Source organism: Macrobrachium nipponense, chromosome 40, assembly GCF_015104395.2.
Source record: "Macrobrachium nipponense isolate FS-2020 chromosome 40, ASM1510439v2, whole genome shotgun sequence".
Taxonomy (NCBI): domain Eukaryota; kingdom Metazoa; phylum Arthropoda; class Malacostraca; order Decapoda; family Palaemonidae; genus Macrobrachium; species Macrobrachium nipponense.
In genome coordinates this window covers 19,074,773-19,097,758 of record NC_061101.1, presented here as the reverse complement: position 1 = coordinate 19,097,758, position 22,986 = coordinate 19,074,773, and the positions used below count along the sequence as shown (strand labels likewise).

Genomic DNA, 22,986 nt, shown 5'->3' with positions numbered 1-22,986 from the left:
TCTTGAGTTTAATATCAAGCTAACCTCTTTTTTTTTTTTTTTTTTTTTTTTTTTTTTTTTTTTTTACGAGGACGCTTATAACGAAGCATACAGATTGCTTCGTTACCGCGCACGCGTTGCATATGTAAAACTGTGTCACTACCAGACCTCGAACGTAAACATTGACGTCTTTTTACAGTAGACATAAAAGAATCGTCTTAATTTCTATAATTATTCTATACCATAGCGGCTTCTCTGATTAAGCTAAGGCTAACCTCCTCTTTACTAGCAAGCTAACAAAGATTAAGATTGCGTTCGCTACCGAACGGCACACGTTACGTATGTGACAGTGGTTTCACTACCCAAATCTCACACGTAAACAATGACTGTATTTTTACAGTAAACATAAAAGAATCTACTTAATTTCTATAATTAATGTATATCGTAGCGGATTCTGAGTTAACCTAGGCTAACTCTTCTTTACCGGCACGCTTAAAAAAGCTTAGATTGCGTTGCTACCGAACCGAACACGTATGTAACTGGTTTCACTACTAAATTCTTACACGTAAACATTGAGGTATTACAGTACAACATAAAAGATTCTTCTTAAATTTCTTAATTACTACGCACTTAATATGGCATAGTGGCTTCTCTGATATAAGCTATGACTAACTTCTTCTTTACCGGCAAGCTTAACAAAGCTTAAAGATTGCATCGCTTCCGAACCGCACATGTAACCTACGTACGTAACATTGCCTTCACTCCAAACCTAACACTTAAATACCTATTGCATTTGCTACTGAAACGCGCGCCTCAAGTGTGAGCATGATTTTAGAATATGTCTGCGCTTGAAAAAAAAAATCAAGCAAGGGTGCTTGATTAAATCTTTTTTCCGCTCATCACTTTCATGCAGAGGAGAGGATAGACAAAACTTAAGGTTTATTTTGGAGTTGGAAATGATGGAAACATTTGAAGAAGGAAAACGCGAGATGCCATGTAAACACTTTTCCATTATTTCAGAGATTAACAATAGCAAAAGGTTTTAATAGATAGCCAGTAGTAATGTTGGGACCCATGATGAATCAAAAGGTAACTGCGTAGAGTTGATACCACCGAAAAAGCAAACAAAATGCGCGCAAGGTGTACAAGACACGACACATGTTTGAATGTTTGTAAACATTAGTTGCGGACTTTAAACAATGCTGAATGTCTTCACCAGTGTTACCAACCGTTTTGCTAAATTATGCTAGTCGGTCCAAGCAAGAATTTATGCCAAATATGGTGTAATTTTGTGCCAGAATTATGCTATTAATCTATCATTATCTCATTTCTCTTAATACATTTGAGCTAAAACAATGATGTAATGGAAATTTAAAACATTTTTATTTTTATATTATTTGTGAAATGATACAAAGTTGACGAACAGACCAATATTAATAATAATTTGAATTGTGATCTTTTACATGTTTAGGAACTCGTAATAAAACACCATTTTTTCTTTAATAGATCACATTACTCAATCACTAGTACACTATTTGATATGCAATCACTATTATACTATTTGACAAATGCGTGAAGATCACACATACAAATGTGAAGAAAAAACAACGAAATTTTACTTATTACTGCATCATTATCATGCCACTCAGAACCATTTTTCTTTAACAGATCACATAAAACAATTATAAATACTTGAAAATGTGTGAAAATTACTTCAAATATAACATATTTGTTATTTACTGATATTTACTGAAAATTAAAAACTAAAAAAAAAGGTAAACAAACAAACCAGTCTCTACTCAGAAGAGAAAACATACGTACTTATTACTTGATCATTATCATGCCACTGAAACACTATTTTTCTTTAACAGATCACATACACAATGAATAAATACTTGAAAATTGTGTGAAATCACTTCAGACATAATTAAAATTTTGATAACTACTGAAAAAAATAAAACTTAAAAAAGGAAATAAAAAAAGTAATTCTTTACTCATGAAGAAAAAAAACAATTATTAACCACTTTACTGATCGTTTGTCATGCCACTGTGGGGTATTTATTTATATTCACAAAATTTAACATTCTTTAGTTGGGTTCAAACTTAGCAATTAACTCATTTGTTAGTGCTGGCTTTTGAGGCAATTTCACTTGAAGATACATTCCACTATAGCTGTGTATGAAATTGAGGAATTTTCTGCATTTTTTATTTATTTAAAATTTTAGTGAAAATACATATTCTAAATTGTACTAGAACCCTAGGTGTGAAAGAAATTATGCTAAGCTCCAATTCTTGGGTCAAATTATGCTAAAAAACATGAAATTATGCTACATTTGGTAGCACTGGATGACGCCAACTAGCGGCGGCTGGCGGAAACAGTTTTGTTTACAAACATCATATGGTTGTGGGTCGGAAACTGGTTTTTTTGGTTGAAAACAGATACAAAGTTTATTGGAAATTTAGTGGCGAAATCCGATTATGTCGAGTTCTAATACGGTCGTGAACCGGGTCTCTACTGTATATATATATCATTAGACTCTCCTCCTAATCCCTTGGCATTTCTTCCTCTTCACATATAGCATTTAATAAATCCAGCATCCATTTCTCCCCCTCTGTACCTAGTAATTTGACCATTTAAGATGGTAATTGACACAGAAAGTAAAGGATGTTAATTTTAGTTTGAGAATGTGCAGAAATTTATAGGCAATATAATTGTTCATACGCGAACAAACCCTCGGTCTTTACAATAGGATAATTTCTAGCGCCTAGCTGGATCCGGTTAAAACGCAGATGAAAGCAAGGAATCTTGTGAGATCTGGCTATGCGTGCGTATATCGGGTGAAGAGTGGTCAAAGACCATGCACCTATGCCACTGCATCAGTCTTTTTCTTAATCGCCTGGGCGAGAGTTGTGGTTGACATCTCTCGGCCTTTACCCGGTTCATTGCCCGTTTCGATTATATTTAGTGTGTGTGTGTGTGTGTGTGGCTGATATTATGGTTGCTTCTGCTCCGTCTCGGCCTTGTCAACGTGTGTGCCCCGGAACTCCAGGTTTTCCATGTTCTTGTTTTTTGGCTTCGGCTGCGACTGACCCCAACATCAGGTGTAGTAGGTGCTGCTCTAATGTTTGTACAATAGTGAATCCTTGCACGGAATGCCCTGCATGGCCTAAAGAGCAGTGGAAGTTGTTTTATAGCAAGAGAGAGCATCAGTGGGTTCCTACTTTTCCTTCATGGGAAGGTTTTTCTTCTCCTCTTCCCGATGCTTTGTCTCCTGCTTTACACACACCCCATAGTAGTGTTGCGCCTTTGTCCCCTTCCTTATCTTCCATCGATTCATTGTTGGAAGTATCGGGAGGCCCTCAGGCTAATTTCTGTAATGTTGCCCCTTCTTCTTCCGGAGATAGATTCCTGGGAAGGCATCCAAGATGGCGACAATTTGGAGGACGCTCAGGCTAGGGGGTTCCCCGTCCTTGGAGGGGTTGCTAGCACACTTCATGGATGCTCGCTACCCACCCTACTCATGCTGGCCAGGCCCTCCCCCATCCTCCTGGCCTCGTCTTCATGGGTAGCTGAGGTCAGCCATTTTGTATTGCTCTGCCAGTGACTGTTGCCGTTTCTTCGAGTCAGAGGGAAGTCGTGGCATCAGCCCTGCTAATGACTCACGGGATCAGTCATTTTGTATTCCTCTGCCAGTGGCGTCTGCTTCCCGTTCAGACCGAGGGGAAGGTGTGACATCATCACTACTTCTGACGTCACTCCCAGTCGTCTCCTCTGCACTGCCTTTCTCAGCCGTGACGTCATCTCTGCCGCCAAGTACGCTGCATCTCCCTTCCATGTCATCGGAGTCTTCTCTTGTTGATCCGTCTGAGGCTTTATGCCACGCGGTTCTTAAGAGGTTGGACTCTGTTTTGGAAGTTAAGTTGGCCGCCATGTCGGCTGGGAGGACTGGAAGGAAACGTATTGCATTGTTCCCGCCTCCTGCAAAGAGATCGCATAAGGAACGAGTGCTGTCTTCCTCTCCTCCTTCCCCCTCTACGCCGCGCTGGCGTATCAAGCGTTGGAAGGCTAAGGACTTTGCTCTTTCTTCGCCTACAAGGGAGAAACAATGCGGATGTGTTCTTGAGAATGTTGCCGTTTTGGAGAGTGTTAGTGTATCTTCCCTTGTGCAATCTGCAGTGGCTGCTTCTTCCTCTGCATCAAATTGCGTCTGTGCACGTTGCGAGCGTGTTGTAACCTCACCCGTCCGTGCACGTGATGCAAGCGCTCTCTCTTCTTCTCCAGGGCCTATTCGTCGCCACAAAAGGATCTCAAGGCGCCTGTCAAGAGGTGGAAGGTTGTGAGCGTTGAGTTGGTGCAGCAGGAGTGTTTGCCTTCCCCTCTTATTGGCACTTCCAGGAGTTCGACTGGGGATTCTCCTTTGATCTCAAGTGTTCAGGATTCCTCTCCAACTCACGTTCGTACGTCTGCAATGCCTGTGACCATTTGCAGACATGTTAAAGAGTCATCTGTTGGAAGAGTGTGTAGTAATGTTCCTAGTGCTGTAGTGGGTTCGTCGCGGGAGTCGGCGCATGGACCCAGCCCAGACAGGTTAGTTGGTGTTTTGGGCTGTTTAGTTGCTGATCCTTCCGTTAATTTTAATGGGGAAGGTGCCTTAGAGAAGCCTACACACCCTTCTCGTCGTCGGTCTCCATTGCCGGAGCAGGAAGAGGGAGACACGCAAGAGTTTTTGTCTTCCTTTTCAGAAGTTGTCAATCTCATTCGTGGGTTCAACAATTTGGAAAGTAGGACTCAGGCTTGGTTGTCTTACACTCCATCCTGCTTGGAAGCCTTGCTGAGAGCTACGCAGGATCCCAAATCATTGTCTGAGCTTGTTGGGGCACGTCCAGTCATTCTTGCATAAGGTTAATGCCTCTGTTTCAGACCGGGACAGTTCGCTTCGCTCTAGGGGCTCTGCGAAGCTACTACCCCTGCCTCTCACAAGACATAGGAAGTACTATGCTACAAACTGTGTTTTTGATGTCGCGTCACCGTAACCCGGACGTCATTCGCCTGAAGCCAGGATTGACTTTGGAGCAGGTGAGGTTGGGGGCTCCGTCCTTGTCTCCACAGGATGCCTCAGCGTTGGCATCTACGGCAGCCTCCATGTTACAGATGGTTTCTTGGCTGGACTTCTGGTCTGTGGTCATTGCCAAGGTAGCTTCTGACAGGTCCCCAGAAGGGTTAGTGAGTGCATCCTCACTTGCCAGTCTGTTGCAGTCCGGAGGCAAGGCGTTTTCGTATATGGCTCACTCCAGTGTTAATTTATGGGCTAACCTTCTCCTGATCAGAAGAGACGCGGATTCATCTAGGATGGAGAGATCAGTTGACCCGTAGTCCTTGCTGGCATTGAGAAATGGGGATCTGTTGGAGTCCCAATATTTGTTTTCTTGGACGGAGCTAGAAGATGCGATAGACCAGCACCAGGCTATGTCTAAGTCCGAGTCTCGTCCTCGGAGACGTCCGGCTCCTCCTCCTCCTCCCCCCGTCCAGCAGCAGTCAAGAAGATCGTCGCCTGGTAGGCCATCAAGGAGTTTGGTTTCGGCGGGGCCTCCCCGTTCGTCTCAGCCTAGATCAGAGGACCAACGTCCCTTTTGCTCTCATTCCTTTAAGCCAAGAAGGGGCCCAAGGGGCAGAGGTAAAGGGGGCCATCGGTAGGTTAGGTGCCTCTCCCCCTCCTGCACCACGGGTGGGAGGGTGCCTGGTGGGCCATTGGGCCAAGTGGCAGAGTTATGGGCCAGAGGAATGGGTGGTAGATGTCCTTCGGGTGAGATACCTACTGCCATTCGACTTTTCTCCTCCTCTATCGGACAAGTTAAAGTTAAGTATATGTATCTTAGTTTTACTAGACCACTGAGCTGATTAACAGCTCTCCTAGGGCTGGCCCGAAGGATTAGATATTTTTACGTGACCAGGAACCAATTGGTTACCTAGCAATGGGACCTACAGCTTATTGTGAGATCCGAACCACATTGTATCGAGAAATGAATTTCTATCACCAGAAATAAATTCCTCTGGTTCCACGTTGGCCGAGCCGAGAATCGAACGTCGGACCACCGGATTGGTAGCCGAGCTCAAAAAGTTCTTGGCTCTTTGGGAGGAAGTGCAGAAGATGCTGGACAAGGATGCGATAGAGGAAGTGGTGCGTTTTTATAGTCATATCTTCTTGGTGCCCAAGGTGTCGGGAGGTTGGAGACCTGTGATCGACTTATCCACCTTGAATCACTTCATCAGGAAGACGCAGCTCAAGATGGAGACCCCGCATTCAGTGTTGGCATCTGTGAGGGAAGGTGACTTCTTGCTGTCGATAGACTTAAGGGACGCATACTTCCAGATCCCTATTCATCCGACGTCCACGAAGCTCCTTCACTTCTCTCTTGGGGACAAGGTCTTCGAGTTCAAAGTCGTATGCTCCGGGCTGACAACAGCCCCTCAAGTGTTCACAAGGGTCTTTTCTCTCCTATCAAGTTGGGCCCATGCTCAGGGGATCTGTTTGCTGAGGTACCTCGACGATTGGTTGGTCTTGGCAGTTTCCAGGGAAAAGCTGCTGCAGGACAGGGATCGTCTACTTCGGTTCTGTCTGGAACTGGGCATCGTAGTCAACCAGGAAAAGTCAAACCTCGTACCCAGTCAAAGGATTCTCTACCTGGGCATGGTCATCGGTATGACAGTGGCAAAAGTTTTCCCATCGGATCAGAGATTGGAGAAGTTGCGAGTGGTGGTGCGCAACATCCTGTCAGAACCACATCAGTCAGCTCATCAGTGGCAGGTTCTTCTGGGAGTTTTGTCTTCCCTGAAGAAGCTGGTCCCTCATGGGCGTCTTCATCTTCGGTCTCTGCAATGGAGACTGGGAGAATTCTGGTCTCCAGCGGGGGACTCACCCCTGTTAAAAGTTCCTCTGTCTCTGGAAGTGAGAGAAGACCTTCGTTGGTGGTTGGACGACTGAAATCTTTCGAAGGGTGTCCCTCTGCGCTCTTCCACTGGACTACTTATGTTCTCAGACACCTCCCTCGCAGGTTGGTGGCCTCATTTAGGCGGCCTCATTGCATCAAGACAAACAGCAACATATCAACGTTTTGGAGTTGAAGGCAGCCTTCCTGGGTCTGAAGGAGTTTCAGGAGAAGATAGAAGGTCATTCTGTCGTTCTCATGTCGGACAACAGGATGGTGGTCGCCTATGTGAACAAACAGGGAGGCCTGGTTTCTCGTCAACTTCACGCCTTGACTATCGAGGTTCACCAGTGGGCGGTCAGCAATTCGGTAGAGCTGTCAGCCAGGTATATTCCAGGCAAACGGAATGTGGTCGCAGACAAACTCAGTCGTCGGGATCAGATCGTAGGCACAGAGTGGTCCCTTCATCAAGTGGTAGCAGACAAACTCTTCCAGGTTTGGGGGAGACCCATGCTGGACCTTTTTGTGACTCAGTTCAACAGGAATCTGGAAGTATTTTGTTCAGTGGTTCCAGATCCTTTAGCGTTAGCAGAGGACGCATTCCAACATCCCTGGGACAACCTGGAGGTGTATGCCTTCCCTCCGTTTTGTTTGATCCATCAAGATCTGAACAGGCTAATGACTTAACAGGGTCTCAGGATGACTTTTGTAGCCCCTCTGTGGCCTCAGGTGGAATGGTTTCCAGATCTGCTGTCGTTGTTGTCAGAGGGTTCCGGGGGAAATTCTCCCTCGGCGGCATCTCCTGTGTCAGCCGCATGCGGGAAGGTTCCACCAGTCAGTAGAATCCCTGTCTCTTCACAGTTGGAGGCTATCAAGTATCTCCTCCGAGCGAGAGGCTTTTCTTAGAGAACAGCAGGGCATATGTCCAGCAGTCTCAGAAAGTCGACCTACTCGGTTTACGAAGGCAAATGGGCTATCTGTTGTGATTGGTGTCGTAAATGGGGTTTTTCTCCACTCGCAACCTCTACTCAGCGAATAGCAGACTTTTTAACCTTCCTCAGAGATGAGAAACGTTTGTCCGTTCCTGCCATTAGAGGCTACAAGGTGACCCTGAGTTTGGTGTTACGCCTTAAAGGTATCCGCCTTAAAGGTATCAATATCTCCTCGTCCTGGGAACTTTCCTTGCTAGTTAAGGGGTTAGAGCAGTCAAGTTCTCTTAGAGAGCTCAAGCCTCCAACATGGGATGTTTCCCTGGCTCTCAAGAGCTTCACTAAGGGTCCATATGAACCTTTGCGTCGCTTATCTGACAGGAACTTGATGCTCAAGGCAGTTTTCCTTCTGGCCTTGGCATCTTCGAAGAGGGTAGGAGAGCTCCATGGTCTGAGCTATGATGTGAAGCACACCAGGGGTTGAGGGCCAGTGTCCTTCGAATTTGTCCTGGAATTCGTGGCCAAGACCCAAAATCCCTCTGTGCACAATGACAGCTTCACTTCGTTTTCCATTCCATCACTTAATGACTGTGGGTGGTGATGCTCAAGAGCTTTTGTTGTGCCCTGTCCGGGCCCTGCATTGCTATCTTAAAAGGACTTGGAACCTTAGACCAGGCTGCCGCAGACTTTTTGTTAGCACAGGCCGTACTAAGAAAGAGGTGTCTAGGAATACTATCTCTTTTTGGATATGGGAAGCCATCAGACAGGCATACTTGGCTCTTGATGATTCCGCCACCACATCTGTGCAGGCTAGAGCGCATGACATTAGGGGTATTGGTCCCTCTCTGGCTTTCAAAAAATACTTGGCTGTACATAGTGTGCTGAGCGCTGGTACTTGGTTACGCCAGTCCACGTTCACCTCTTTCTATCTTAAGGATGTTGCCCACAGTCTACGGACAAGTTTTCCCTGGGTCCTGTGGTGGCTGCCCAACAGGTTATGTAACTCATAGTTGCCCTTAACAGGGCACTTTTGTATCTTACCTAAGATGATTGTGTGGATGAGAGAATGAGTGAGTTGGGTGGTCTCCGTCTTTCTCTTGTACCTTTCCTTCTTCCTTCAGGCGGGTTAAGTTATAGACATGTCATTCACTGGACTGGTCTGATACAGGTGAGTAAGGTAGTCATACTGATAGTGTGGTTGCTTCATATACAAATATCAAACCCTATTCAGTAGCATATGCCCCACTCCTAGTGTATTGGTTTGCTATTGGACAGTCAGAGTTTCTCTTTGGTTCCCTATGCAATGATTCTCCTATATGTCATTGTACGTCACTCAGGGTCTGAGTGGTTTGATATCAATTTATCTAGCTTCTCAACAGGCTTCAGTCCCTCTCCAGAAGTCATTTCTTCTGGAGCTGGACTGGTGGGTAGGTCCCCAGCCGGTTTAGGATGTCTTGTACCTTCCTCCAAGTACGAGTCTATCCTATTGTTAAGACCGAAGGTTTGTTCGTTTATGAACAAATGACAAATTTTCTGAGACAATTTGTATTTTTCATAGCTACAAACCTGAGGTCTTAACATTATACTGCCCACGTCTAGCCGCCCCTCTGTGTGTTAAGACATCCTGAGTTGGGAAAGACTGATGCGGTGGCGTAGATTCGTGGTCTTTGACCACTCTTCACCCGATCTATGCATGCGTTGCCAGAATTCACAAGATTCCTTGCTTTCATCTGCTTTTTAACTGGATCCAGCTAGGTGCTAGAAATTATCCAATTGTTAAGACCTCAGGTTTGTAGCTATGAAAAATAAAAATTGTTCCGACACGAATACAAACCCTCGGTCCTTTAACAATAGGAAGTAGCTAGCGGCAGCTGGAACGGTCGTAAGCTTCGAACAAGGGGAGAATGGTAGTTAACTGCTTGTCCGACAGTGCGTGCGCCGCGCGCCTGAGAGGTGAAGAATCACTTTTGCTTTCGGCCGCGGGTGTGAAGGACGTGTTCGTCATTGCTCTCTGCCCGCTTCATCGTCGTATGCTTTGTTTATATTGTGTTTTCTACTAACGGTTTGTTTAAGTTGAAAATGAAACTGTAAGTACTCTGTTTTCATTTTCATTACTTTATTATGGGTCAATATGGAGCTATCGCCGTAGATACGGCGGTTTCCGCTCTTTTCGTGAAATTGATTCCCTTGAATTATGTCTCGGTGCCGAGGGCGGGATCGCGCTCGCGCCGAGTCATGTATTTTGGGCGAAAGTGTGTAATTAAATATGTAAGTACTCCTTTCATTATATTTTTGCCCTGTGCGTTCGTTGCCGAGAGTGTGAAGGCGCTCGGCACGAGCCTCTTATTTTGTATATTAGATTGCAATGAAAGTGGAATTGCAATTGCAGTATTCTTTTTCATTTTCATTTATTATTTAATTGCATCAATTTTCATTTTGGATCAATTTCCGCTCTTACCCGGGAATTGATCCTTCCCATTTTCATATATATTTTATGATGGCATCATATTATTGGATCAAGTTTCCGCTCTTACCCGGGATTTGATCCTTCTCCTATTAATTTTGTGTGAAAGTGAAATCGCAAGTGCGGTATTCTTTTTCATTTTCATATATTATTATGATTGCATCATTTTCATTTTGGATCAAGGTTCCGCTCTTTCCCGCGATTGATCCTTCCCCTTTTATGTTGTGTGAAAGTGAATCGCAAGTGCAGTATCCTGTTTCATTTTCACATTATTGTCACGGCTGTGCGGGGGTGGGGGAAGCGAAGATCTCCCAAGAAGTCGTCGGAAGCTCTCCCGCGACTCCCTTGGTAACTGATTCTTTGACTTTTTTCCTGCCCCCCCCCCTTCAAAGGGCTCGTCCCACTCCGATGGGACGGGGGGTCCTTCTGCTGGTCCTCCTGCTCCTTCGGGAACAGGGCCCATCTCCCCTTCCGCAAGGAAGAAGACGGGGACCAGAGGGGTACTGGCTACCACCGGTACTTCCTTGCCTGGTGTTTGCGGCGCTGCCGCTACGCCAGGTTCCGGCTCGGTCTCTCGTTCGCAAGAGGTTCCGAGTATACGATCTCCCGCGGGAGATCGTATAGCCAAAGTTTTGGCGCCAGAGTTCGCTTGGCGCCAGGACCGCGGCACAGAGCAGAAGCTGGTGAGAGCCACTCATGTGACTTTCCAGGCCAGCGGCCGCTCTCGCAGCGACCAGATGGTAACCCTGGTAGACGTGACTGTCTCTGACTCTGAGAGGGGTCTATCGCAGTTCCCCCTCCTTAAGGGGGAGGTTCTTGGAATGGTCTTGTTCGAGGGGTTTGACGGTCCTACTCTGCAAGATGCTGTGACTTCCGAGATCCAGAGGAATTGTACTGAGGTTATTGCGCTGATTCGTCAGCACAACGACCTCGGGGAAACATCGCCGCTCCCACCATTAGAGCCCGCGTCACGGCTCAAGTCGTTCTGAAGCCCGAAGAAGGGAACCCAGACTGACGGTTGGCTTGCCGCGATCGGAGCTTCTCGACTCGGTTCTGGACCAGGTAGAGCCTCTCATCTCCGGACAAGATGGCTCGCTCAGGTCTGACCGGTCGAACAAGCTAATTCCACCTCCTCTACTGCGACAGCGGCGTTCTACAGAGTATTGCAGCGCTCCCCCTCCCCCTCCTCGGTCCTCCTGAGAGGTTTCGACCTCGATGAGGACTGGAATGATCAGAGGACGGTATCGGCTCTCTCCTGTCAGGTGTCGATCAGCCCCACCCAGACGACGTTGACAGTGGCAGCAGATCCTTACCTACAGTGCGAGTTCGTAACCTTCCTCGGGGGGGGGGAACGTTTTCTGACAATACGTTTTTCCAGACTGAGAGGCCATCACCGCAAGGCGATGGCTGCTCCTACTATTCTCCAACTGCTAGTTCCGCTGGGAAGGCGAGCAAGTATCCAATTCCTCCCCCATTCCCTCTCTCCTTACGGATACGAGCGAAAGGTGAGGGATCCTACAGAGATTTCTTTGTAGGTTCCCACGTCGCGGACTGTGCTACCGGGGGGACCTTCGGGTCCTACCTGACGTAAGCCCCGGTCGTTGACAAAGGATTCTGCCCCATCCTCGATTTCTACGGGAATCGAGAGGACCACCAACAGATATTCGTTTAACGAATCCGGTGGGGGTTTCGCTGGGTGCTTAGAATTCTGCGGAATTTCTAGCACACACAGGCGAGACCACTGTCCAAAGGGAGTTAGAAGAGTATTCCCGATAATTGTTACCACGATAATCGGGGATCTCGCCAAATGCTCGAATTCCTGGAATTCTTAGCGTTGGAAGAAGACTGCCGCCGAAGGAAGATATCTCACAGTAGGCGGCCAACCCTGGAATAGAGAGAACGGACGGGAACATCCAGTTTGGCTTGAACTATCGTTTTCGGTATTCTGTTCACCATTGAAGCTTTCCTTCAGGGAAGACTTCTCCTTCACTCTCTTTGATAGAGATCAAAGGTGGTCGATCTCCAATCCTTATTTTGTTTTCTTGAAGGAAAGAATTTAGGATGGAGATCGTTGTTCAGAATCCTACAAATATACTACGTATATTAACCTCGCGACATGATTCTGCTAAGCAGTTGAATTGTCCGAGGGGTAGGCGCATATCCTAGTTACTCTACGGATTGCGACTTAGACGAGGAGTATTCTAATTGAACTGCAACTCGGGGTTGCCTAAAACCTCGCAGGAGTTTCCAGTTTCAATTTTATATACTTATGGTTTTGTCACGACAACACCATTTCAGCTTTTGTATTTACCAAAATTCGTTTCGCCTAAATATAATTGCTCGAGCATATCTTTTTATGCTCGGTAGTTCTAGCCGAACGCATTCCTTCGTGGAATGGATTACTTGGCAACTCAGGATGACGAGTCAGCGACAGCTACTGCGTATTGAATTGCCCGAGGCAACTCAGTACCAGCTGCCGCTTCGAGATGCACGGTTGGTTATGTCTTTCTCCCCTGCTTTGATTGAATACCAACCGTATCTCTGCCCAACAATCACGGACTTAAGTCTCTGATTAACGGGGATTCTCGCATTCATGAATGACCATCTACTGCTGTGACGCTCGAATTCATCGCCTTCAGTATTGCGAGAATTTACAACAGAGATATCTCTTCGACTTTCATCTTTCTGTTTACCGCACTGTAACAGAATTCTGTAATAGTCTCTTGCTGCATCGCACTGCGATAATGCGAATGATTTTTGCGGAATCTGAGTTTGTCCTCAAAATATCTCTTATTCGGAGGTGTGCAATTGTTCATTGTTCACCCCGGATTAGCAGATGTATTGAAAGACATCGCCTACTCCCACACCTGCCAGCTCTACTTCCAAACGTTCATCCCATGAGAAGCAGTTCTTCAGGCGGCTCTCCCCTGTGTTTTCATTACTGAAGAACGCCCCGCTTTCATTGCAACTACGACTTCTCACCGGACAGCAATGAAATAGCGGTTAGCGTTTTCATTGTAAGCACAGGTTCATTTGTAAGCACAGATTCAGAATCTTGAGATTCCTTCTCTCGATTCAGCTGGAAGACGAAGGTTGCATTCATTGCCTACCTTCGTCTTCAACGTCACATAGTGTTGTTTCTCCCTAGCTGAGATTCAACTACTATGAGTGTTTTATCTTCAGGGACCTAGGTCTCTAGACGGCAATTGACTTTCGCCTTTTGAGCATATGCCTTAAGAGAATCATCACCTCGCTGTCCGGCATTGGTGACAAACAAATACATTATTTGTTTGGTCTCTCGGCATAACCCTTTAAAAGGCGAAGGTCACATGACTTACTCGGATGCTTGGACAACTTGCCTCACTTCTGATACCGAACCAGTCAGTCGGCAGCTGTCAGAGCGCCCGAGTCAGTTACGAACTACGCTGTGGACTTAGTTCGGTTGTTACAGAGCAATCATTACTTCGTCTTAATAGCTTGTCTCAGTACCCATACCATCGACACCCACCATGGAGTATCGGTGTCCTATCCACTACCAAGAACTTCGCTGCATGGGAATAGGAGGATGCGAGACTCTTCGTTGCAAACTGACAGACCAGTATGGGTACTGGACATCACCGAAGTCGAGAAGAGGGATAGGTCATGCGACTATTCCCTTCTTTTCCTCTGAGGGAACTGCATGACTTTTCCTGCGAAGTCAAGCATCCAGGGGAGGGGTGGGATCCGTGACGCTCGATTTTCGTTACCGAACTTCGTAGCGAAGACTCAGAACACTTCGGTCCCTGACGATTGGTTCGAGTCGTTCACAATCCCCTCCCTAATGGACTTCACGGTCTTTTCGAGCGCAAGGAGATGCTGCTTTGTCCGCAAGGAATTCTCCGTGGCGCAGGTACTGAAGGCAGGGGTCTGGTCCAACCAGACCACATGCACCTCTTTCTACCTTCGGGATATTGCCCACAGGTCCTTGGATCTTTTTCCTTGTGACCCGTGGTGGCTGCTCAACACGTTGACGTTGTGTAGCGAACCCAGACCCTCGCAGGCTGAACAGCATCGAGTCCTAGTGTTACTGTAAGAATGGATGAGTGAATAAGAGTGTGACTGGCTCCTCTTCCCATCTTTTTCTTCCCCTCTACCTGTGGGTAGAGGGACACGGTCGTCACCCTGCTGGATAAGGACGAGATTGCAGGTGAAGCTGCTCAACAGAGCCCCCACCCCCAATCCTATCCATTTCACTAGGGATAGGAGCTATAATCCACAACTTCCTCCAACAAGGGGGAGGAAGTGGATGCCAGCTTGAGACAAACCCATACTTTATGTTGCCTCTTGCAAACAGGAACAAGTTCTTGCTTGCTGGTACGAAGAGATACGCTTGCCTCTCTCTTAGTACTTGGCCCAGAGGTCTGACCATTGATCCTGCGGTGCACACCCCGATCAATTGGACAGAGGCTTGGATCCCTCCCTCGCTCTTACAACCAGGGAGGCATTCAAAGGTTGGACGAACACCAGTCTGTTCACCAAAAAGACTCAGATTCCTCCAACCAAGAAGTGAGTCTCCCTATTGTTAAAGGACCGAGGGTTTGTATTCGTGTCGGAACAAATGGCAATTTGTCGAAAATTGCATTTTTCCTAACTATACAAACCTGAGGTCCTTTACATATAGTCCCACCTCATGCCACCCCTCACTCTGCATTTTTTTGCATGGGCCTAAAGCAAAAGTGATTCTTCACCTCTCAGGCGCGCGGCGGCGCGCACTGTCGGACAAGCAGTTAACTACCGTTCTCCCCTTGTTCGAAGCTTACGACCGTTCCAGCTGCCGCTAGCTACTTCCTATTGTTAAAGGACCTCAGGTTTGTATAGTTAGGAAAAATGCAATTTTCGACAAATTGCCATTTTTCCTAGAAAATATGTTATTTTATAGCCAGTTAATATGTTTATGCTTATGTATATATATAAAAAAAAGGATAAAATCAGCACATTTCCCAGCACCAAGGACACTTGATCCATAGGGGAAATCCATAAACCAGTGAGTCCGGGAATTGCGAGCCCACGAATCCCGGGGGGTTTACTGTGTATACTGATGTAAGAGGCTGGGATGAATTGGGCATGTGATAAAGTGAGGAAGAAGGAGGGAACATGTTTTAGATGGAACCTGTTAGGGTTAAATGGTGGGGAGAGAGGCAGAGAATTAAAAGGTGTAGCAAAATGAGGGAGGCTTTGATGAAGGGTGTCCCAGAGGAAGATGCTTTTGATGGAAATAGTGAAGTCTCTTAAGAGTAACCAACTCCCTGCTTAGATATAAAAGTGGGGATTGAGAAGATTGAGTGAAACTTTCAAAGTTTGAAATTTGCCATGATTGTGGTAATTCAACTACTGTTTCTGTTGTCTTAGTGAACATCAAAGCTAGTCGGGCTTAGCCTACCTTAACATTCCTAGGGCCTTGCATTATTCTACATCTTGGCATAGCATACTTTAAACATGCTAGAACACCTACATAGGAATTTAAGGTTTTTAAGCAAGTTTACTGTAAGATAGGCTAAAAATAGCTGATAAGGCACTTGGGCATTGACAGGTTTTTTTAGAAAGATATAATGTAATCATATCTTTGGTAAGAACGTGATTGAATATGTAGCAGCTGAGATTTTTAAATAATTTAAATGCACTCATTCTTTTATGGGGGATTTCATGGCTCTCTGATGTTTTCCTTTAGTATCACTCATGCCAAGGCCCTCTGCTCTGTCATCCATATGCTAGGCCAAGTAGAATGTTACAGGAGTCATTGCATCCCTTATTCATGTACATAACTGAAAATGTGACATTTCCGGGTGGGATTTAACCCAAGTCAGTTGTCAGAGACAATTACCAACCTAAAGATTAAGTCTGCTATATAAAAGATGATGGTTTTTATTTTTTAGGTGCAAATAACAAATTTATAAATTTTTATTTTTCCTAGATACAGTATTCAGACCAGTGTTATATAGTATGATCCCATCTCTGCCACCCTGCTTTGCCTTTGTAGCCAAAAGATAAGGTGTGTAGTTATGGAAGGTGAGTTTGAGATATTCCCTGACTCACAGTCATAACTACAGGGTGACAGTTTGTTACCAAGTGTAATGACTGTTCCAGCTTATGCTGAAGATGCTCATACATTGAGAGGTTCTGGTTTGTGTAAAAATCTGTAGCTTATTCTTTCCTGAGGTTCACAGCCCTCTTCAGTTGTGGGAGTTTGAAATCTTCCAAGGAGGACAGTTCATTCTTCATCATGGGAACTTGGTAATAAACTGGGAAGTAGTGAAGATCTGGTGAGGTTTGTGGGTCAAAAAATCTTTATCAGTGCTTACCAAAAGTTAATTATTTGAAGGGAGCCCCCCATTAAGCACAAGACTTTCATCAAAATCTGTTTGATATTACATGATGTTATTGAAAGGATATCAGGAGCAAGAAGACAGTAAAAACTCAAAACACCAGTGATCCACTGAAAACACTGGAGAGGAAAAGCCTTCTGGATAATTATGAAAAAAGTCATTGGGAGGCAATTGATGTGAGGTAAAAACAGTTATTGAAAGATATGTTGTATAGAACTGTAAGCATAAGGCTGTACATGTGTAGGTATTTATGTAGGTGTTTGTCTGTTATGAGGTTGAATAGTGAATCAGACAAAGAAAAATAGTTACTGAAGGCCATAAGACTATATGAGGATGAATGAAAAAAAAAGCCATCCAAAAGAGCATTCTCATATATGTATTTTTCTCTTAGAGTTTTTAATGAAATTGTAAGTAGAATTTATTTTTGATTGGTATTCACTTGTTTCAATTAAAGTTAATTAAAAAGGAGAAATTATATGAATTCAGGAGGAAAAGGATGTTAAGGACAGGTGCAGAAGTGATTATGTTGGTGTATAAAAATATCAGAAATTGCAATCTTTTGAAAGATATAAAATTATAATAATTTGATTACTGAAGATATTTCTTTTACTAAATTTTGGAGCTGTCAAATTATGTAATCTGTAATATTTCACATATTAAAGATTATTATAAAAAATTGTCCATCTGTGTTTCAAATGAGATTTTTATATTTCCAGTTGTTCATAGAGGTAAGATCTACTTCCTTAGTGGTTTCAACATCAGGGAAGAACATAATTTTGAAGGTGTCAATTTATGTAATCTGTAATATTTCTTATATTAAAAGATTCTTTATTATAAAAACTTGACCATTTGTTTCAAATGAGATTTTTATATTTCCAGTTGTTCATAGAGGTAAGATCTACTTCTTTGGTGGTTTCAACAGCAGGGAAGGACAACATTTCAATGATCTTCACTGTTATGATCCAGGTAAGCATCTAGCTCAGGATATTGTATGGGTTTTTAAATCTCGACATTGCAACAAAAGTTAATTTTTTCACTATTATTAGAAATATATATGTATTATTAATAACAACAAAATTGCTTAAGTACTTGTGTGGCAGAATGACTTATCTTAATTGGACTGTCATGGTTTGTGTAGCCAGTTAAGGCTGGCTGTTGAAAATTCCTTTCAGTCAATAGATTGAATATACAATTATGCTTAATTTGAGGTATGAAATTAAATAATGAAGTTAAGAAATACTGTATAACCAAGTAAATTAGTTTCTTGATAATGATGGAATTGCTGTTGGCTTGTTTAGTGTTGTCTAGTGAGAATAACCTGCAGTTCACAAATGATTTGAAATACTATAAAGTGGTATGACCGCATTCGGTACTGGTTCCCCACTGCTGCTGTAAAGCCGTCCCATATAAAATGAAAAATAACATAATGCATGTTTTAATCATGTAATTTGATGATAAAATTAATCTAACAATCAAGTGTGTAATTAGCTATGTGCCTTTTGTTATACAGTAACCAAAGATCACACCCTTGCCTTTTTTTTTTTTTTTTTAAGAAATCAATGGATAATGATCTTCATAAAGTGGCAAAAGTTTCAGTGCCTCCCTCTGAAAGGTGGTTATTTAGTGATGGTGATTTCATATAAGGTTATATCACTTTGTGTCCATAAAGATGTAAAAGTATGATTAAAGACAATGATAAAAATGGAATATGTTTAGAGTGATGTGTGACCAAGAGGCACACATTTACTATATAAAACTTTTGCCACCCTTTACAAATACATAAATACACATTTGTTTTTTATGTAATTTGATGTTTTTCGTCACAATTGTCATATACGTAGTACACCTAGCTTTGGTGAATTCACTGGTCATTGTTCTAAAACTTTGAATTCTGTACTTGGAATCACTTGAAGCAAGTGGCCACTTTTGTTTTGCGTTTTGGCAGTATGGTAGACCCGCTGTATTGTGGGGTTGGGTACCATACCCCCCTCATGAATACTTAAAACCCCTCTAAAAACTATTAGAACTGCCTATTTTGATAATTGAAACAAAAAAATCTAAAAAAAAAATCTTATACCTTTGTATTTTAATAGTTTTATCACAAAAAGTTCACATAGTCACGAAAATTATATGAAAATACAGGCAGTCCACAGTTAGCAGTGGGGGTTACATTCTCGGCGGGGTGCTTATAAGCGAAAATTGCCATTAACTGAAACTCTGATTTATGACACCGAGAGTCGATGAATGCGCCACTGTTGGGTATGTTATGACATCGTAACTCTTATCAGCGCCTTATGGCACCATAACTCTATTATAAGCATCTTATGGCGCTGGTAACTGAAACTGCCTATTATGGTGCCAGACAAATGTCATAAAACCGGATCGCCATTAACTGAGTCTCCACTAATAACGGGACTGCCTGTACAGTAAATTGTGAATATTTTGAAGTAAAAAATACTGCAAATAGGTCAATTTTCTCCAAATAATGGGTATAGTATACAGTCCATAGAAAAATCTGCGAATCGGTGAGTCCGCAAATCATGAGTCCTCGAATAGCAGGTGTTGACTGTAACGATGTCCTCTTTAATCATTAGACTACTGCGAATATGAAATTCACTCATGCCTATTTAGAATGTGTTATGGTATCTTGGTTTCATTTGATATCTTTATTGAAGCTTCAATAGATTTTTCCCTATGCTTGTGACATTTTCAATAAGAAAAATTAACATTTCTCGTAAAATAATTACTTTTTCCTCTTCAGCAACACGTCAATGGGGTGAAGTTAAACCCCTTGGTGAAGGACCTTGCCCAAGGAGAAGACAATCCTGTTGTGTTGTTGGCACCAAAATGTTCTTATTTGGAGGGACTAGGTAGGTGTTATGATAATTGTTTTTGCAGATAGGCAAATAGGCAAGGTCCCTTTTAATTTTTCTGTATGTTGTCTGGTCATTTTCTTGGTAGGCCTTAAAAGAATCTGTATATATTTCCTGTTTTTATGTCAACAAGGCTGTGTTAAGCAAACTTACTACTTGTGGCTTTTTTTCTTTATGTTCAGGTTACATTGGATTTCTCTTGGATGGAACACAATTATGATTGATATATCCAATTCATAATTGTGCTTATCAAATTTGTTATCACTTTCCATTTTTCATAACAAACCTGAGGTCTTAACGTTATGGTTATGGTTTTCATAAGCTTCCTTTGCTATTTAGAATACAGTATTGCAATCTCATTTCAGATTCTTCCTTTATTTATTGTGTTTGAATCTTGATTGCTGTAACAAGGAGGTTTCAGTGTTTTTTTTTTTTTTTTTTTTTTTTTTTTTTTTTTGCTGTGGATATTATAACCATTGTATGATACAAAAAAGTTCCTTTCGTCTCAGACAGCCTTGTAACACCCTCCATATTACCATATCTTCAATTGCTCAGCAGAAATCAGAACTCTTGGTTTCTGTACTGTCAAGCTTTAGTGCTCTTTGCGGACTTTTTTCTGTCTTGTTACATAATGCGAGAGGCAGCCCTATCTCCTCTTTCTTAGTTAGGCAACCCAGTTTACTTCTTTCTGATAAAGGCTCTGGGTTCCTTGTAAAATTAGTTTCTGTGATAAGGAAAATTTAACCTCTGACACTGTACTCTTAATAGTTGTGCCAAGTAGCCAAAACTGTTCCTCTTGCAACATTACAAAGCATGGTTGCACTGAAGGTTCTTGGTGCCAGCTAGCCGTTCTCCATATTTTGTTCAGAGAAGGGAAATTTATGTACATTCACTCTGAATTCCCTCTGTTGCATTTATTATAAACAGTGCTAAAGCAGTATACTGTTATGATTTTTTGGAACCTCTCTCCACTCCCTGGTTGTGTTACTTTCTCCCTTTACATTGATCTTTCCCTTATGTTATTTTTCTTCTTTAGTGTCCCGTTTCAGCTTTACTTTTTGTTGTCTTTCCTCACGGATGTCCAGTTGCAGCATTTCTCATTACATTGCACAGCATTGTATTGAGTCCTTTTATGCAGACATTGGTTTCTTCCATTTGTTTATTAAAAAATTTACCAGAGTGTTGTCTCTCAAGATTACTAGATTCTGTAGATTTTTATGTCAATGTATTATCTTTGTGGGTGAGCGTAAGCGTAGTACCCTAATACATTACCTGTTCCAAAGAGTGCCCTGTATGCAGACTGCAGTAACTACGGGCCAATCTTTCTCCTCCCTGTACTCTCCATAGGAGGTGAAAAACTTATTTTAAAGCCATCATATAAGAGTTTAAACTTGAAATAATGCAGCCCATTATATCATGCCAAGAAAAAGGAGATTGAATCAGGCAAAGATGCTGAAGGTGAAAGAGCTGGAGGCACAGTAGGAGTCCAGGCATTCCAACCACAATCACCTCTACTGAAATCAAGGAACCTAAGACAATACTCATCATCAAAGTTAAGCTAACCTTGCCCCAAAAAATGCGCCATGTCCGTGAGGTTGCAGCCCCGCCAGTGATACGACAATGTCGTCTGCAGTTCCTCACGACAATACCGAGCGTAATCTGCCGTCTCTGCAATGAGGTATTCCAGCAATTCCTGCGTCAGGAAGAGCTGAATGAACCCCAGTGCAGTGAGAGGCACAGGGACGGTCAGTCCAGGTGCTGCCGTGAATGGGTGCATGTTAGGTAGGGTGGGGTCCTCCAACCACCCCTCGTCACTTTCGGACGAACGGCCTTCACCTAAACTGCGGGCCCACGCACGTGCTTGGGCACGACTTCGCACTCCCACCCTCCCCACTGGCCCATCTCCCTCGCTTTCACCAACACTTTCTGTCTCGTCCCCACCAGCAAAAATCGGTGCTTCCTCCTCCTCCTCAGACTCACTCTCATAGGCACTGAAACCACTGAATTCCAGTTCACTTTCAGGCTGTGGCTCCTGTACGGACATTGGGGGCAAATATTCGTCATCACTGACACTGGGCGTGATGTCCTCGTCACTAGATGACTAACTGCCATCAAAATGAGGACTTTCCACCTGCTCTCGATCGAGCTCCAACAAGTACTCAATTATGTCCTTTTGTTGGAGGCCTCCCAAATGTTTACGAATGCCCCTCAGGACACCCCGATGCTTCCTAGGGGTCATAAAAGGCACAGGATGTGGTCCTTGGTCACTTTCAGCCACACGAGGCCGCACAACACGGCATTGAAAAGTTGGGTCACCTTGGGTGCTTGGTCCCTCTCCAGCATCCAAGTCTGAAACTCGCCTCACATGATCACTACTGACAGGCAATACGCACCTTTCACGGTCCTGACGACGTTGGGACATCTTTGTAAACGTCCTTTTGCATCACAAATACGCTAGCACTCGCAAAAGTTCTGCTAAACACGAATGCGGCAAGAAATCGCTCTCCGACGATGCGTCGCTGATGCTTTGTGGTGTAAGAAGAAAGAAATTTGTGCATGCGTGCCTGGGTAACGCTTGTAAACAAAACAACAGCATGATCCGTGAACTCCCAGCATCCCTCAAGGCGCATGATTTAAAATTTTTTGCAAACTAGGCCTATAACTATTTTTCCGCAAATATTTAAAAAAACTTTTTGTCGCCCGACGTATCGTACGTCCACTTGGCACCCGACAGACAATTTTAGTCGAGGTATAATACGTCCAGTCGGCGTTTAAGGGTTAACTTACTTGACATGAAGTGTACCAAAGAACATGTTAGATAAAAACTTTATGTTGACCAGTATCTAATAAATTAACTAACACTTTGCAAATAAATATTGGAACTAATAAACTAGAGTAAAACCTCAGCAATATCTCCTCAAACAATTTGAAAAGTAAATTTATCACAAAATCAATACAAAACTAAGATGAAACCAAAGAGACTTCGGAGCTCCGTGCTGGTGAACAAACATAATAAAGGAAGTACTTAAAAATCTTTGGAAATTATCTTCAGTCTTCTGATGGAAACTGTCATTGCTATTCACAGAAGTATTTAAAAATCTTTGGAAATTATCTTCAGTCTTCTGATGGAAACTGTCATTGCTATTCACAGAAGTATTAAAAATCTTTGGAAATTATCTTCAGTCTTCTGATGGAAACTGTCATTGCTATTCACAGAAGTATTTAAAAATCTTTGGAAATTATCTTCAGTCTTCTGATGGAAACTGTCATTGCTATTCACAGAAGTATTTAAAAATCTTTGGAAATTATCTTCAGTCTTCTGATGGAAACTGTCATTGCTATTCACAGAAGTATTTAAAAATCTTTGGAAATTATCTTTCAGTCTTCTGATGGAAAACTGTCATTGCTATTCACAGAAGTATTTAAAAATCTTTGGAAATATCTTCAGTCTT

The 22,986-nt window shown here is 43.3% G+C and overlaps 1 protein-coding gene across 1 annotated transcript in view; it reads left to right on the top strand.

Annotated features, from left to right (window-relative positions):
* The window catches only part of LOC135212186 (kelch domain-containing protein 3-like), a 109,982-nt gene that overhangs the window by 67,091 nt on the left and 19,905 nt on the right, over window positions 1–22,986 (top strand). Inside the window, exons 2-5 of the mRNA XM_064245632.1 lie at window positions 16,386–16,458; window positions 17,378–17,389; window positions 17,541–17,627; window positions 19,423–19,531. Coding sequence (XP_064101702.1) covers window positions 16,386–16,458; window positions 17,378–17,389; window positions 17,541–17,627; window positions 19,423–19,531 — 281 coding nt within the window. The remainder of the gene's footprint in view (window positions 1–16,385; window positions 16,459–17,377; window positions 17,390–17,540; window positions 17,628–19,422; window positions 19,532–22,986) is intronic.